The sequence below is a fragment of the Hyperoodon ampullatus genome (assembly GCF_949752795.1).
Source record: "Hyperoodon ampullatus genome assembly, chromosome: 3".
Taxonomy (NCBI): Eukaryota; Metazoa; Chordata; class Mammalia; order Artiodactyla; family Ziphiidae; genus Hyperoodon; species Hyperoodon ampullatus.
Genome location: NC_136916.1, coordinates 97,117,393 through 97,134,892, shown reverse-complemented (window position 1 = coordinate 97,134,892; position 17,500 = coordinate 97,117,393). Strand labels below are relative to the sequence as shown.

Genomic DNA, 17,500 nt, shown 5'->3' with positions numbered 1-17,500 from the left:
TCTCATGCTAATTCCCAAATCAATCACAGGCTGGGAAGGGGAGCTGGGGGCGGGGAACATAATTACCCTTAAAGCAATAGTCCCACCCCTTTCCCACTGAGATGGATTCTCCAAGGGTCTTGCTTCAATTCTGTGGGGGAAGGGTACAACGTTCAGGGGTCCATCACCCCAGGAGCTCAGGAATAACTGCAAGAAATGCTGGAGAGTCAGGTAGCTGGTGAGCGCTCAGTCCTTCTGGGCCATACATTGACTTGAGTATAAAGGAATTTGGAAATTCAAATAGTAGAGCTTTTCCCAAGCCCAAACCTTTGGATATTTACATTCTAGTCCTTACACATAAGAAAATAAGAGCGATTTTGAAAAACTAAATAATAAAGAAGGGAGGGTGATGAGTAATGTGGTAGAGAGAATGCATATTTCCAAATATCACAGAAAGAAGAAACAAGACACCTTAAAGCCGCTGGAGAGCATCTCGTGAAGGAGGGGGGAGCTTGAGTTGGTGTTTGATTGAAGGATGAGAAAAATCTGTTGGTAACTTCCCTCTGGCTCTGACCATCGAGGCAGCTGAAGTAAAACAACTTTGAACCATGATCTAGGAAAAATATTCAGAGGGAATGAATTTCTGCTGTCTTCATTTTAGAGATGATGTTATTTTGGTCTATTGTAGAATACAACAGTACTTGGTTGCTGTTCACTTCTAGGAAATTACTAAGAAAAATGCTGAACATTTCCAGCATTTAAAAAAAATCTCTACACAAAATACAAGCCCACCTTGCTTCTCTTTGCTAGATAAACAAAACTTTTTTCTCAATTATCTTACTCTCCTTAATCACATGCAATTTATAAACTAGCTATTACTGACTGTCCTTTCTTCCTATGTACTGACAGTGTTTTTAGGTCAATCTCACATGCAGTTAGGGGGAATCTGGAAAAAGGAAATCCTATATAGCAAAATGCCATATACCTTACAATTTTATTTTAAATACTTAATCCTCAAGGATGGCAATTTAGCAAAGAGAGAACCAGACCCTCTCCCTGGAAGGCCATCCTTTGGATCCATGTCAGATTATTGGCCTGAAATCCCAGCACTTGCTGGTCAAGGATACACACACACAATAGGGACGATATCCCCCGCGTTAAAGGTATAGGTTTTCTTTCCCCTTTTCCCATCCTGCTTCTCTCCTAAAGCGTCCCAAAATTCTTTAGGTTTCTGGGGAATATTTTCAGCACACGATGACCAGCAGGATTGTGGGTGAGTTCCTATCAGCGACCCAGACACCCCTCCCACTGTGATCCTTCCTTTCCACCAGAAAAACTGGAGTACCATGGCTTGGGCAAGGCCTTTGTGTTTGAGACAAGTAACTCTTATACCTCTGTCAGCTTTCTCTGACATGAAAGCCCTTCCCTGCCACCGTACAGGTCACCTTCCCATTTGTAAGGCATATAAAAGGTTATAGATATCTTCTCCTTGTTTTGTTGAAAGAAGCCAAGTTCCAAGAAAACTCCAGAGGGATTCCTACAGTCCCTCAGTCCCGGAAGTGGCTAGCCTGAAGGGGCATTCCAGTGAGCTTCTGCTCTGTCCTTGCGGCTAAGCCTCAAGGAGATGATCTTTTTATAAAAGGAGAGATGTATCCTGCTTTTGTGGACCACTTGTGGCCCTCGAGCCCTCCGCTCATCTGTATAAAATTAGCAAATGAGCCAAAGGAGCAGGGAGCCATCAGCTGGCCATCCTCTGAAAACTGTCCCTAAGTTTATTAGGGTATTATTAGTAGCAAGTGAAAAAAAAAAAAAAAGTCACCTTTCAAGGAGCAAACAGGATGCTAGGTAAGGAGAAGGAAGGGGAGGGCTGTGTATGGCTGCTGACTCTGGAATCTTCAGATCTGTTTGGATGAATCATTACCTATGACTTTCACGACAGGAATCTGATTTGACTAATCATCCAACAGAGACTTTTATTTCTGTCTTCCAGCCTGTGAAATCTGTCAGGTTCAGTTATTACTTAAGCAACAAACAAACAACTGTCTCAGGAACATACTTATCTTCTAGAGGTGCTTGCTGAGTATTGAGTAACTAGAACACACTCTGTCACCCACATGCCCCTTGACACACAAGAAAAGTGAAATTGCTGTTGGATGAATGTAAACTTGCGGGTGTTTCCAGCAGTCAGGAGTCCAGCCACATGTAAATGCTAAGGAGGGAAGTGAACCCCAGGGCTTTCCCTGGCCGGTGGCTGAGATCCTTATTTGGTGAAGCTACTACCTGCTCCCTGGGTCCCAGGGCCAGTCTGATGGTTCGGGATCACAGCAGGGGAAGTGTAGCTGCTGACGTCCCAGCCCGAGGTGATGAATGGAATTCCAGGCAGCTGGAGTCATGCTGGCTTGGGACAGTGGCTTGGACACCAGACTTCCAATGACAGACATATTAAGCAGCAGCGCTCATGGCAATTTGGTGCACCCACAGAAATGTAACCCACACCTCGGTTTCGGGAGCCGAAAAATGAAAAGAACGTTTAGGGAGAAAAAGAAAAAAAAGGAAATAAAATGATAGGCAGAGGGTAATTTATTACTCTACGGGTCTGTTCTGTAAATAGTTTGAGACCCTGGAGCCAGATGGTGCTGCAAATCAACCAGGAGTCACGTTAAGAAGCACGAGTGGGCACAAAAACTGTTTTTCAAGACACAATTTCAATGTTGGCTTGAGGGAAGTGGATAAGAGTAAGTTTCCTTAACATTCCTGACTAGAAAGAAGCTGTCAGCTCGCGCCCCCTTGATCAGAATTCGCATATCGCCCCCAAGCGGCCAGCCGTGGAAGCGCCGCAGCAACTGGGAGAAGGAACTTGCCCGGGGACTCCGCGGCCGGCAGCTGCAGAAAGGATGCCCTGACGCGCCGTGGGAAGCCGAGCCCCGTAGCCGCCCTGCTGGCCGGCGCGACACCGTACTCACATCCCTCGCGGGGCGGGGTCAGGAGGAGGACAGGCGTGGGGCGAGGGCAGGAGCGCGGCGCCAAGTGGGCCCCATGGTCCCCACCCCACCTGGATGGATGGACGAGGGTCAACAAGTACCCAAGAGGCAACTCCTTCAACAACTGATTTCCTCATGGTCCTATTTACCCCGTCGGGCTCATTTTTTCCCGTACAAACGGGCTCGTGTCCACCCTTCAGCCGTCGCGCAGGCATTCAAGGGAAAGGGTTTGCTTGAAAGCCCCCCTAAGGGTCTTGGGTGGGTGTCCAGAGCCCCGTCGGCTCGGGATGCGCACAGAGCGCACGGGGCCGCGCGGCGCCAGAGCCAAAGTGCCGAGACCATGAGCGCCAAGGCCGCGTGGGCGGGCACCTAATTTTCTGAGAAGTTCCAGTGCTCCTCGGCCCGACCCCCGCCGCCCCCCCTCCCTTTCTAGCTGGAAAGTTGTGCGCCAGGCAGCGGGGGGCGGAGAGAGGAACCCAGACTGCCCCCCCACTCCCGCTTCCTGCCCGGCGGCCTCCCATTGGCCAGAGGAAACCCCAGGAATGTGAGCGCCTCTTTAAAAGCGAGCGGCTCCGCCGCCTCGCTAGCCAGTGCACTCCGCCCGGCCGCCGAGCGCCCACCACGGCGAGCTCTCCCCGCGCAGCCTCCGATCCCTCGGCCTCCGGGCATACCGCTCTGCCCGCGCTTCTCCAGCGCTCGGTCCCGGCGTTGCGCCTTCGTCGCCGGCCCCGGCCGCTACACCCGTGTCCACACAGGTAAGGAGTCCCTGGGCGGCCGCCGAGGACCAGTGCTGCCCTGGCCAACCACCTGGAGCTCCCAGGCTTCAGCGCCTCAGGGACCCCGGATCTCATACTTTTCGCCTTCCCCATCCTGTCCCTCCCAGCCGCTGGGGGACTCTTCTCATGGAAGGGCTCCAGGGCCATCCTCTCCAGCCCTGGGTTTCACAAACCAACTCGCCAGGACACCCCAAGATTTTCTTCTCCTCGTCTTCCCTAAACCTTTCTATCAGTCCTCTAGAAAAGAGTTTAGACTCCCCCCGGGCCCCCAGACTATATCTCTTGATGCTGCTGTTTACCCTCAACTTCTTAAGGAAAAGCACCCCGCCCCCCGATTGTCGGTCTTGCCCCACAATCTCCTCCCCTCAACTCTCTCGTTTTCTTCCTGCTGCCCTCTCCAAAGTAAGTACTGTTGCCCCTCATTCCCTCAAACGTGGAGCCAAAGGGGGATCCCCAGGGACCCGGCCCCAAGCCCAGCCAGGTTTTGCCCACCCGCCCTGATTGGCTGCCTCTGACCCTGGGCTCTGTGCTTCTTGCTGCAGGCTCCCTGCTGGGCACAAACAGCTCCACCATGGGGCTGGCCTGGGGACTCAGTGTCCTGTTCCTGTGGCATGTGTGCGGCTCCAACCGCATTCCAGGTGAGTCTGTATAATACCTTTTGAGGGGGGAGGGAAGAGGAGGTCTGGTTACCCCAGGTGTGCCTCCCTCCCATGCACTCCTCTCCCAGCTGCTTCTCCCCTGAGCCCTGACCAAACGTCGGGATGCAGGTTCCCTGTGACCCTGGCGTTTATTCAGCTCTTTCGGTGGCTACCAGGAGCTTTCACCCTGTCCCTCTGCCCCACACCCCAGAGCTGAGCCCCACCCCAGGCCCAGCCCAGAGAGCTCACCGTGTGTCCTGCTCTTGTCTAATAGAGTCTGGGGGAGACAACAGCGTGTTTGACATCTTTGAACTCACGGGGGCTGCCCGCAAGGGTTCTGGGCGCCGACTGGTGAAGGGTCCTGACCCTTCCAGCCCAGCTTTCCGCATCGAGGATGCCAACCTGATTCCCCCTGTGCCTGACGACAAGTTCCAAGACCTAGTGGATGCTGTGCGGGCGGAGAAAGGTTTCCTCCTCCTGGCCTCCCTGAGGCAAATGAAGAAGACCCGGGGCACGCTGCTGGCCGTGGAGCGGAAAGACCACTCCGGCCAGGTCTTCAGCATAGTCTCCAACGGCAAGGCGGGCACCCTGGACCTGAGCCTGACCGTGCAGGGGAAGCAGCATGTGGTGTCGGTGGAAGAAGCACTCCTGGCGACCGGCCAGTGGAAGAGCATCACCCTGTTTGTACAGGAGGACAGGGCCCAGCTGTACATCGACTGTGAGAAGATGGAGAATGCTGAGCTGGACGCTCCCATCCAAGGCATCTTCACCAGGGACCTGGCCAGCATCGCCAGGCTCCGCATTGCCAAAGGAGGTGTCAATGACAATTTCCAGGTGAGGCCTCTTCAATTCCTGGTCCATGGGGTCGACTGAGAGGCAGCTGATCTGCCAGGAGGGCAATCACAGGGGAGGCAGGGGTTCTAGGACAGGAAATACTGCCTGTGCATTAAAGCAGCAGTTCTCACACTTCAGGGAGCATCAGAATCACCCGGAGGACTTGCTACAATGGGTACTGCTGCACCCCACCCCCAGAGTTTCAGATTCAATAGGTCTGGGATGGGGCCTGATAATTTGCATTTCTAACCAGTTCCAGGGTGAGGTTGGCGCTGGTGTTCTGGGGACCAGACTTTGAAAACCACTAAAGGAAACAAGAAATGGTTTTCCTATAATAGCCTGTTCAAAACCTTAAATAATCCTTATGCTCTTCTCAAGGAGATAACTTATTTCAAATGTGTTCCAGCAATTACAATATTGCTTGAAGTGGGTACTTTTATGAGCAGAATAAATACCACTTTGCTATTTGATTCCTCATGGGAATGTAAGCGGTCTCAAAGAAAAGAATAAAATAGTGGCTGTTTGCTGCTGCAGCTTCTTCCATGCTTAAACGTCTAGATCTTTGTATCTGTGGCTTTGAAACTCCCACATTTAACTCTTTGACACTGGAGAGTGTCATTATATCCTCCGGTCTCAGTATCAGATTCCATTTCCTGTGTCTCCAAGTAGGCTGATAACTGAATTCTTTGTAAAACACTGAAGACTTGGCACCAGACACAGTTAAGATTTTTGAAGTTGTTTGGCAGTTCATGTTGGTGTGTTATTTTGACATGGTGATCTTAAAAGGGAGTTCTTTGAAACTTCTAGAACATCTATTGTGTGCTTTTCCTAGCATAAACAGTCTCCCCCACTGACCCCTGTCCCCCACCCCACCAAGCGTCTACAAATAATGTGTGTCCTCTGCCCACAGGGTGTGCTGCAGAATGTGAGATTTGTCTTTGGAACCACACCAGAAGACATCCTCAGGAACAAAGGCTGCTCCAGCTGTAAGTATCCTTCTATTTTTAGGGCATATAGGGAAACTGGGGCAATTCCACCCAAAACAAGTTGAGAAACGTATGCAATGGTGGTTGTGCATAAATTACCCCAGGGAACATAGTTAAGAGGTATATAAAGGTGACCTCCAACAGCACACACATGCATCCCATCCTCCTGCATCCCTCACCCAAAATGAAATGTCTTTTACAGCTAGGAACCCTGGGGACTGGCAGGTGAGATCTTCTGCTTGAAGATCCTCTATAACTTTCCCCATTGTGTTCCTCTGTTCCTTGACAGCTACCAGTGTTCTTCTCACCCTTGACAACAATGTGGTGAATGGTTCCAGCCCTGCCATCCGCACCAACTACATTGGCCACAAGACAAAGGATCTGCAAGCCATGTGTGGCATCTCCTGTGACGAGCTATCCAACATGGTCCTGGAGCTCAGGGGCCTGCGCACCATCGTGACCACCCTGCAGGACAGCATCCGCAAAGTGGTCAGTGGCCTCCGCCCCCCCACCCGCTAGCACGAGCCCTCGAACGTGTACCACTGATGATGCTGAGGGACTGAAAGTGAGGCTGGACGCTAATGACCTTTCTCCCCCTTTTAGACTGAAGAGAACAAAGAGCTGGTCAATGAGCTGAGGAGGCCCCCGCTCTGCTACCACAATGGAGTCCAGTACAGGAACGGCGAGGAATGGACGGTGGACAGCTGCACTGAGTGTCGCTGCCAGGTAAGGGGCTCGAGAGACTGAAATACGAATAGATGGTGCATCTGAAGCCACAATCTCTGGGGAAAGATCCAGATAGCCACACAGGCCCTTTTTATGTTCCATGGCCTGATAACCCAAGTGGTGTCTTCTTCTTAAGATGCAGTTATGACATCTATAAAATCTTTAAATGCCCAAGAGTTTTCGAAGTCTTAATAATACCCCAGGCTAAGTATCTAAAAGAACGTATCTACTTAAACATCTCAGTAACTTACCTGCTTTAGTTCAAGGGCTAAGTGTTGAATGTCAGGTAAGTAAAACCTAGTTGAACTTTCTTCCCCCCAACCCTAATTCGTATTCAGCTGTGACACGGAGATTCTTTTCATACAGTACTGATTGCTGTTCAAATCACTTAGCCCAACATGTTAGGACAGAGCTGTCCACTTAGCTCAGGTGGCACTGCCTGCAGTGTGTATGTCCTTCTGGATCCCCCGGCCCACCCTGCAATGCCAGGGGCAGGGGAGTGACAGGGGTTTACCTGACTCATTGAACAAAGTCAAGCTGAAATACAAATCACGGATTGCTGGATTTGGGAGTCAAATATACTAAATTCCCATTCTTGTCCAATAGAATATAAAGCCAGATCTATACATGAGAAAATACGATGCTCATTGATCTTCTTTTCCCCATAAAGATATAATTTAAAACTTTTAAAGTCCTGGCTGAGTTTCATGAGTTTGATTTTTAGATGCAGAGTAATAGATCTGACCCATGACATTCAGTGGTTCCCGCTGGAGAAACTCTTCACGCTGTCCTGTGCATGAGAAAGTGACTAAGTGGCAACTAAGAAAGCTCTCTCCAAGGGGTGGAGTGACCAGTAACTAGCACCAGAACTGTCTCTACAGTACTGGTGGCTGCCAACAGGACAGAGGCAGATCTTCTATTAAAATCATTCCACTAGAGCATTTACAGCCCTGACCACGTTTCAACCTGTACTGGAAATGTTTCAATATGTAAACTTCGGCTTGCAAGATGCCTAGTAAACCATTTCTCCCTCACTCTTGCCCTGCAGAACTCAGTTACCATCTGCAAAAAAGTGTCCTGCCCTATCATGCCCTGCTCCAATGCCACAGTTCCTGATGGAGAATGCTGCCCGCGGTGTTGGCGTAAGTTCTTAAAACTGCATAATCATGCTTCAGCGACTGGATCAACTGTACATAGTGCTTGAACCCCACCCCCATCTCCATCAGATGTTTTTCATTGAGTTTCTTGCTGTGACATCTGGTTAACTGATGGCTTGTCTGCTGCAGAGAGCCAAAGGTGCCATTATGACTAAACTTGATTACCCCCTGGATCATAGTACAGGCAATAATCTTGGTATAGCTTATTGAGAATGATTCTATGCTTTGAGGAAAGAAGAGAGGAATCGGTAGCAGTGATAGCTCAAAGTTGACTGCTTTTAGAATTTGACCTTATGGCCTAGAGTCAAGAAAAATCTGCTCACCAGAGAAATGGATGGCTTTGGTGCGAGCATGGGACTTAATTGGGCCTGAAAGTTCTACCCATTTTGTATACAGACATAAGAGACCTAAGGCAAAACAGCAGTTTGAGTGTCAGGGCCATAAAAGAAATAGGGCACTGTGTTGTTTCATGGTACCCAATCCCTGGCTTTTGTTGCCAGTATGAATTAATCACTTTGCTGAGACAATATAGTAGGTACAAGTCATTAAAATGATTCATCACAACTAAGATAAATAAGATGGGAAAGTAGCACTCACCCTTCACACCCACACCTCCCACACCCCCTGCACCTACACACACTGATCACAACTCAGAATAACCAGTCCCCTCCAGAGATGTTAGTGATACCAGCACTGTCATAATCATTTGTATGTCACTTTCTGTTCAGCATTCACTTCAGGTGTGGGTTAAAGGGAACAAAGCCAGCTGGGGACTGGCGGAGCTCTGAACTTGAATCAGGGATTGCTAGGAAAGCTTCCAGCTGATGGCAAGAGAAAACAAGTTGTCTGTCTAGTGTCAGATACAGCTAGACGTGACTGTAGTCATCGTGCCTGGGCAGATGATAAACAAATGCACTTTCCTCTTGAGAAAATGTGCAGAAAAGGTCCCAAATGCTAGGGTGAGAGAAGCAACATACTGACTAACCTCATGACCGAGCTGGAGCCACAGCCAACAGCGACTCCACTGCCTTCAAGTTCATCTGCCAAACACATGGTCTCTGGCTCCCCTGAAAGGCAGAAGTGACTCCTATAAGTTGCCTAAAACTCAAGTATTTTTGGAAGCCTGGGACTGGAACTGCCTACTGAAATATCTTAAGTCAGAAAAGGGAAACTCATTTGAAACGCAGACAGGAGGAGAGAGGGAGTGATGAACAGGAACACACACTGGGAAAAGGCTCAGCTGTACCAGCCCAGGCAAAGCGTGCAACCACTCGAGGCTGTGCACAGAATGACCTGGCATAAACCCCTTGGCCACTGGCCTAACCAACTACATTGCTTGTCACCCTCTAGCAAGGGAAGAAGAAAGTCCTGAGCAGAGCAGTCTAAAGAATAGCTTGTTTTAATGATTGCACGCTAAATGCGCCCATGTCCTCTGCAGCCAGCGATTCTGCGGACGATGGCTGGTCCCCATGGTCTGAGTGGACCTCTTGCTCTGTGACGTGTGGCAACGGAATCCAGCAGCGTGGCCGCTCCTGCGACAGCCTCAACAACAGATGCGAGGGCTCCTCCGTGCAGACACGGACCTGCCACATTCAGGAGTGTGACAAGAGATGTAAGTATCTTGGCCGCTTGGGGATGTGGAGAACTGACCTGTCCTGGTCGTCACCAACAGCAGCTCCATAACACAGAGGTTAAGAGCACAGGTTCTAGCCTCTGGATCTAATCCCAAGTCTCCCCCTTATCTGTGCACCCTTGAGCACAACTTACCCTCTCTGAGGCTCTTTCCTCATCTGCAATTCGGGGGTAAGAACAGTTCTTGATAGGGCTAGTTTGAAGATTTTGTTTAGATAATGCATTTAAAGGCACGAGCACAGAGCTTGGCTCATGGGAAGCTCCGTATAACCATCTGGTTTGTCCTTTAGTTAAACAGGATGGCGGCTGGAGCCACTGGTCCCCGTGGTCATCTTGTTCTGTAACATGTGGAGACGGTGTGATCACAAGAATCCGGCTGTGCAACTCTCCCAGCCCCCAGATGAATGGGAAGCGATGTGAGGGCGAAGCTCGGGAGACCAAAGCCTGCCAGAAAGATGCCTGCCCCAGTAAGTGCATGCATCACCCGGCAGCAGCTCTGCCCAGCTGGCTGCCGGGCATCTGCAGCTTCCAGCTCGGTGGGTCATGGACGGGGAAAGGTTCCTTCCTAGAGAAACAAATAGAAGCACAGTCCTGCACAGCGCAGCAGCTTCTTTTAATGGAAAACAGAAAGAACAATTTCAGACTCACCCTCTTCCAGAACATTCTTTCCATGTGTCAGAGTAGCACGAACAAACTCAGGAGAGTCTCCTGTGAAGGTAAGGCGTTTGAAAATCGGCCTTAACTTTGGCCTGTGGTTCATTTTCTTACAGTCAATGGAGGCTGGGGACCTTGGTCGCCATGGGACATCTGTTCTGTCACCTGTGGAGGAGGGGTACAGAAACGTAGTCGGCTCTGCAACAACCCCACACCCCAGTTTGGAGGCAAGGACTGCATTGGTGATGTGACAGAAAACCAGATCTGCAACAAGCAGGACTGTCCCATCGGTAAGCCATGCAGCCCAGGACAAAACCACTGTGCCATGGTCAGCATTCACAGGGGTTCGGCTTTGAATGGTCCTGAGTGATTTGATTACTCTAAAATGCCAGATGGACAGCATAATCTCAACAAGCTATCAGTTGTTTAGACCCTACAATATTTTACACCCTGGTTTAAGTGTCTAGAATGGCAGTTACTGGGCAGCAACTGAGACCCACCATTTGCCTGTCTCTCATCTCAGATGGATGCCTGTCCAATCCCTGCTTTGCTGACGTCAAGTGTACCAGCTACCCTGATGGCAGCTGGAAGTGTGGTGCTTGTCCCCCAGGCTACAGCGGAAATGGCATCCGGTGCAAAGATGTTGATGAGGTGAGAAGCTGGGAGTTACCAGACCTAGGAAAGCAGCTCACCTGTCCTAGTCATTTCCTTTGGCAGTGTTCTCTAAACACGAAGCAAACTGCTATTTCTTCCATAGTGCAAAGAAGTCCCTGATGCCTGCTTCAACCACAACGGAGAGCACAGGTGTGAGAACACAGACCCCGGCTACAACTGCCTGCCCTGCCCGCCACGCTTCTCTGGCTCGCAGCCCTTCGGCCGGGGCGTGGAACATGCCACCACCAACAAACAGGTAGAGCAGAGGGGACTAGTAGACGGGAGTGAAGGAGGGGTGTCCTTGAGCAAAAGAGCCACAAAAGGGGGGAACGTCATCTTATACCCTTCACAAAAAACAGGGAAGGGGGTGAGTGGACAACCTAGCCCTTAGAAATGGGACTAGAAAATCCACTGTACCTCCAGCAAGGAAAAGAGGTCCATCACATCTGACAATGCTGCTCTGGAACAAATTGTGAGTGGATGGACTTCTAAGTGCCTAGGTGCTGAGCAATTTCAAGGAAAACGCACAAAAAGCCACGTTAGCCTGTAACCTGGACATACCCAGGGGAGGATGGGGAGGACCCACACTCTTCCCATGGAGTTCTGTCTGTTCAGAGACAATGGGGATCTGGGTTCTTGGTTCTGTGGTGTCTGGGGACTCTCGAAGGCTTTGCCTTCATGTCAGGATGTTGTACCCTCAGGTGTGCAAGCCCCGCAACCCCTGCACGGACGGCACACATGACTGCAACAAGAATGCCAAGTGCAACTACCTGAGCCACTACAGTGACCCCATGTACCGCTGCGAGTGCAAGCCCGGCTACGCCGGCAATGGCATCATCTGTGGGGAGGACACAGACCTGGACGGCTGGCCCAACGAGGACCTGGTGTGCGTGGCCAATGCAACTTACCACTGCAAAAAGGTAGCCCCCCCTTTCCTCGCCCACCTCCAGAAAGCCCTTATCAAGGGAACAGGCTGAGGAATTTTAAATGCTTAAAAGTCGGAAAATGAAACTGAAAGCTTAAATCATCCAAAGGCAGAGCAGCCCTAATTCTTATTAATATTAAATCACTTGGTGCCAAGAACATGAATGGGCAGCAGGCCCTGTGGGCAGTTGTGTTCCACAGTCGATTATGTTGTCAAAAAAATGTTCACTTCTCTACCAAATACCAGCAGAGCGTGGCTGTGTTCCCAGTGTGTACAAAGTCTAGAGTGTTTATACAAATTATGTTATTTATACATATATATGTGTGTGTGTGTGTATATATGTGTGTGTGTGTGTATATATATATATATGTATATATATATAGATATAGATATAGATATAGATATAGATATAGATATATCCCCCAAGAAAAGGGTTTTTTTGTCTTCCCATTAAAAATACATGCTGTCACAGAGCAGCATTCAGTTCTATCTACAGTGTTTGCGTGCACTCTCTGATGCCTCAGCTAAGCAAAAGGCATGCAAACTGCAGCTGTAATGTGTCTTCTCTTTCCAGGATAATTGCCCCAACCTTCCCAACTCAGGGCAGGAAGACTATGACAAGGACGGAATCGGCGATGCCTGTGACGATGATGATGACAATGATAAAATTCCAGATGACAGGGTAAAAAACGTTTTCCGCTCCTCTTTCAGCTTTTGTATTCAGCAACAGCCTGTAACACCTTAAGATTCAATGAAATTACTGATATCTAGGGTCATCAGAAGTTATCTGTTGTGTTTCAGTAGTTTGAGGACATAGATGTTGCCAAGAGAATTTTTATTTTTTTTTTTTTTTTTTTTTTTTTTTTTTTTTTTTTTTTTTTTTTTTTGCGGTATGTGGGCCTCTCACTGTTGTGGCCTCTCCCGTTGTGGAGCACAGGCTCCGGACGCGCAGGCTCAGCAGCCATGGCTCACGGGCCCAGCTGCTCCGCGGCATGTGGGATCTTCCCGGACCGGGGCATGAACCCGTGTCCCCTGCATCGGCAGGCGGACTCTCAACCACTGCGCCACCAGGGAAGCCCGCCAAGAGAATTTTTAAATGAGGGTTTTGTTTTTCATCACAACCTTCCCTTCCCCCAGTTGGAGCAAGAGGTTACAATATGTGAACAAATGACACTTTGCTCCCCAGATTGGTTTCAAATGTCTCCTCTAAGTCACATTAAGATTTTCTTTGAGCGCACTGAGAGCAGTGATGTTGAGTTTCTATTTACATCTCACTGACTCGTAACCAACAGGAATTCATTTTTCATTCATTATGTCCTGGCTTTTAACTTTTGCAGTGACCATTTTACAGAGGATTCAATTAGTATATCCACTAAATAGAAAATAATTGTTGCAGGTTTTCACAGTTTTATAAATACTCTGCATGTGGTTTGAGGCTGGCTTCATGGACCGTGTTGTAAAATGCTCTGCTTCTTCTCTTTGCAGGACAACTGTCCGTTCCATTACAACCCAGCCCAGTATGACTATGACAGAGACGACGTGGGAGACCGCTGTGACAACTGCCCCTACAACCACAACCCAGACCAGGCTGACACGGACAACAATGGGGAAGGAGACGCCTGTGCAGCAGACATTGATGGGGACGGTAAGGCACTCCCTGACCCCAGCGGGCCCGAGTGTCTCTCACTTGGCTCTCAACCTTGAGCGGCCCTGGCTGTTAGTGTGCGATTTGGTTGAAACAGCTGAGGCTGGAGATTCCAGCTCTTACCTGTCCCCTGTTCTCTGCAGGTATCCTCAATGAACGGGACAACTGCCAGTATGTCTACAATGTGGACCAGAGAGACACTGACATGGATGGGGTTGGAGATCAGTGTGACAACTGCCCCCTGGAACACAATCCAGATCAGGTCGGTGGATTCCTTTCAGAATCTTTCAGTAAAGTGTTAGAATATCCCTTTCTAGGCCTCTAAAAACTAGAGGAGTTAAATAGAGTTCAAACACTTCCATTACCATGGCTCTCAGTGCTCTCATAGCCAATTGTAATATTTTCATGTGAGCAGTTGGCCTGACGTGAGTTCCTCGCAGAGTCTCATAAGTCTTTAGTGTGACAGTCTTGTAATGTCAATCCTGTCCTCTACAAGAAGGCCCACGTGACTTGCTCAGTGGGATCTACCATTGTTAAGATAAATTATACAAAGCAGAAATTTGTGACTGACGACTCTACGGGAATATTAATCATATTTGAAACTAAGAGATGGAAGAAAATATCCCTAAGCACAATACACAACCATTTTCATGGCTAATGATATAAACTGGCTGCAAGAAATTCAAACTAAAAATAATTTCCCAAAACTGGAGAAATCCCTGTTTCTTTGTCATTCTTCAAGTGTTTGGCATTGCAAGCAGATAATTCTCCGTAGCACTACTAGGGAGTGCTGCAAATAGACATCAGCCAGCACAAGTTTCTTTTCTTGTTTCTTTTCTTGTGTAACTGCTCATCATTATTTTCTAGCTGTGAAAGTTAAGGCATTGTTCTGAAAACACAGAAACCAGCTTTTGAAAAATGGGAATATTTTTAAAAGATTCAAGAAATGAGAAGTCCAGCTGAGCTCCTAATGTTTGTTCATTTGAGCTCCTCTAAAACAGAAAGAACAGGATGAACCTCTTTGGGGCCATAATGGGAAAGCATGAATGATCTGGGATAGCTTTCCTGATCAAATGGCATTGAGGGTCATCTATTTTGAGTTTGGATCTTACTATAAATTAAACCTCAATGCCGTTTAACCTCCCTGGATGAGTTTTTGGTTCTTCAGATAATAATAAAGTTTATAACAATTAATGAATCATGTAAAAATCTTAATGGCAAAGAGCATAAATACTGGCAAGAAAAATTTCAACTTGTGTATAAATAATCCCTAAGCATCCCATATACACTGAATAATGTAAAAAAGTACTCTGAGAAATACAGTTTTGAAAAAATTTAGAATTCTGACTACCTGAGCCAACAGCTGACAACCATTATGGACTAGAGATATAAAACCAAATACCTAAAAAAGAAGAAAATAATTGATCCCACCATATGGATTACCAAGTATGTATAAAAAGCAGTGCCATGTTGCCATGATTTAATGACCTAGAGTAGACGTTGACGTGTCAACAATTTCCTAATTGAAAACTTAAATGGAAAATAACAAACTGTACTCAAATAATTTCATTTATCATTAAAATATAAGCAGTTAACATGGCATTCCATCCTTGGGGATTAGATAATGCTTTCTAATTTTATTTAGACAGTTTTCTATAAAAAAAACAAATATCCCTATTAAAACTGTCATATGAAAACAAGGGTCAAGAAGAAAAACATTTAAAATCTGTTAATATAACTAGCTTTTGGAAGTGGCATATAGACTTCAAACCTCACTGGCCGAATCAAACACCGGAGAATCTTCCATAAGTTCTCTTTAGCATCAATGATTCATACTCCAATTGACCCTCTGTATCTGTCTCTTTCAGCTCGACTCTGACTCGGACCGCATTGGAGATACCTGTGACAACAATCAGGACATTGATGAAGACGGCCACCAGAACAACCTGGACAACTGTCCCTACGTGCCCAACGCCAACCAGGCCGACCATGACAAGGATGGCAAGGGCGATGCCTGCGACCATGACGATGACAATGACGGCATTCCTGATGACAGGGATAACTGCAGGCTCGTGCCCAATCCTGACCAGAAGGATTCTGATGGTGAGTCACTGGGGCCACTTTTAAAGAGAGTCACTGAAACCATGGCTGTCTGGATTCAGGAAATAAAAACAAAGCTGAATGCATTTAAGGATGAAAAGACCAAATGTCAGCTTTGAGAAGACACTGAATTTCTGGCACCAGTCACGGTTATTTCAGAATTTCACTGAACTCTTGCCTTTTTGGCCTCAGGTGATGGTCGAGGTGATGCTTGCAAAGATGATTTTGACCAGGACAATGTGCCAGACATCGATGACATCTGTCCCGAAAACGTTGATATCAGTGAGACCGATTTCCGCCGATTCCAGATGATTCCTCTAGATCCCAAAGGGACATCCCAAAATGACCCTAACTGGGTTGTACGCCATCAGGGTAAAGAACTCGTCCAGACTGTCAACTGTGATCCTGGACTTGCTGTAGGTGAGTAGTGAGTTCTTCTAACGAAAGGCCAATGCATAGAGGAGAAAGAAGCAAATATAAAAGCTGGCAGTTGTGTGTGTCCCCATGGGTGCTAAAAATGCCTAGGAATGTAACAGAGAACCTCCTGAAGGCTGCGGGTTTTAACCTGGGTCTGGCCTCCTCTTCCAGGTTATGATGAGTTTAACGCTGTGGACTTCAGTGGCACCTTCTTCATCAACACCGAAAGGGATGATGACTATGCCGGATTTGTCTTTGGCTACCAGTCCAGCAGCCGCTTCTACGTTGTGATGTGGAAGCAAGTCACTCAGTCCTACTGGGACACCAACCCCACAAGGGCTCAGGGATACTCCGGCCTTTCTGTGAAGGTCGTGAACTCCACCACGGGGCCTGGCGAGCACCTGCGGAATGCCCTGTGGCACACAGGAAACACCCCTGGCCAGGTGAGAACAACACCCTGCAGAAGGGGAAGAGGTGCTAGACCAGCATAAGGGATGCTGTGCTTTGGCCAAGCCTCCCAACAGGGAATCTTAGATATCACGTTCCCCGCTCACCAACTGCAGCGTTAAGTTCTGCTTTGAAAAAACATCCTAGGGTCTGAGAGGGGAGCCCACTTCAAATCCAAAGGCAGTTTTAGCCTCTTCAAACAAACAAAAATTTCTCTTCTCTCTGCTTTATATGTACATTCAAGGCTACACATCTAATGAAAAAGGCCTTCGGGAAAAAATCCTACATTGCAGCCCTCTAATTTAGGTCAACTCTGTACCTTTCAAGCACCGTTTCTCACGGAATGAAATATAAATCTCATAATGAGCCTGTTTCAACCTTTTCGTTTCCTTTTCCTCCAGGTACGCACGCTGTGGCATGACCCTCGTCACATAGGCTGGAAAGATTTCACCGCCTACAGATGGCGTCTGAGCCACAGGCCAAAGACGGGTTTCATTAGGTAAGATTGCTCTGATTAAATTTCACTTACGTCACACTGACAGGAGAGAAGGAGAGGACCAAAAAGCAAGGGTGTCACTAACGCGACTTCCTTTTTCCTGCAGAGTGGTGATGTATGAAGGGAAGAAAATCATGGCCGACTCAGGACCCATCTATGACAAAACCTATGCTGGCGGTAGGCTAGGGTTGTTCGTCTTCTCTCAAGAAATGGTGTTCTTCTCTGACCTGAAATATGAATGCAGAGGTAGGAGCAAAATGACAGTGAATATACAGTTGACATCCCTAGTTCAGACCAATACCAAGAATGCCAATCATGGGAGAGGCTGATTTAAAGGCTATTTTAGAGAAAGGGTTATTTATATTTTGCTGTTGAAGGCATATGATAAAAAATGAAATAGTGCCTATGAACTGTGGCTTATGAAGTCCTGAGTCCTTGTGAACCATTTTAATT

General features: G+C 47.9%; 1 protein-coding gene across 1 annotated transcript; it reads left to right on the top strand.

Annotated features, from left to right (window-relative positions):
* Positions 1-4,307: 4,307 nt before the first annotated feature.
* THBS1 (thrombospondin 1) lies at positions 4,308-17,376 on the top strand (the record flags this gene model as incomplete). Its single annotated transcript, XM_079699136.1, has 20 exons — positions 4,308-4,374; positions 4,649-5,208; positions 6,119-6,194; positions 6,484-6,683; positions 6,798-6,920; positions 7,969-8,062; positions 9,516-9,689; positions 10,000-10,176; positions 10,480-10,653; positions 10,887-11,014; positions 11,121-11,273; positions 11,719-11,937; positions 12,517-12,624; positions 13,428-13,587; positions 13,731-13,849; positions 15,456-15,690; positions 15,880-16,107; positions 16,276-16,547; positions 16,953-17,050; positions 17,154-17,376. The coding sequence occupies 20 exons, from the start codon at positions 4,308-4,310 to the stop codon at positions 17,374-17,376; spliced, it is 3,588 nt and encodes a 1,195-aa protein (XP_079555262.1).
* Between the last annotated feature and the right edge of the window lie 124 nt (positions 17,377-17,500).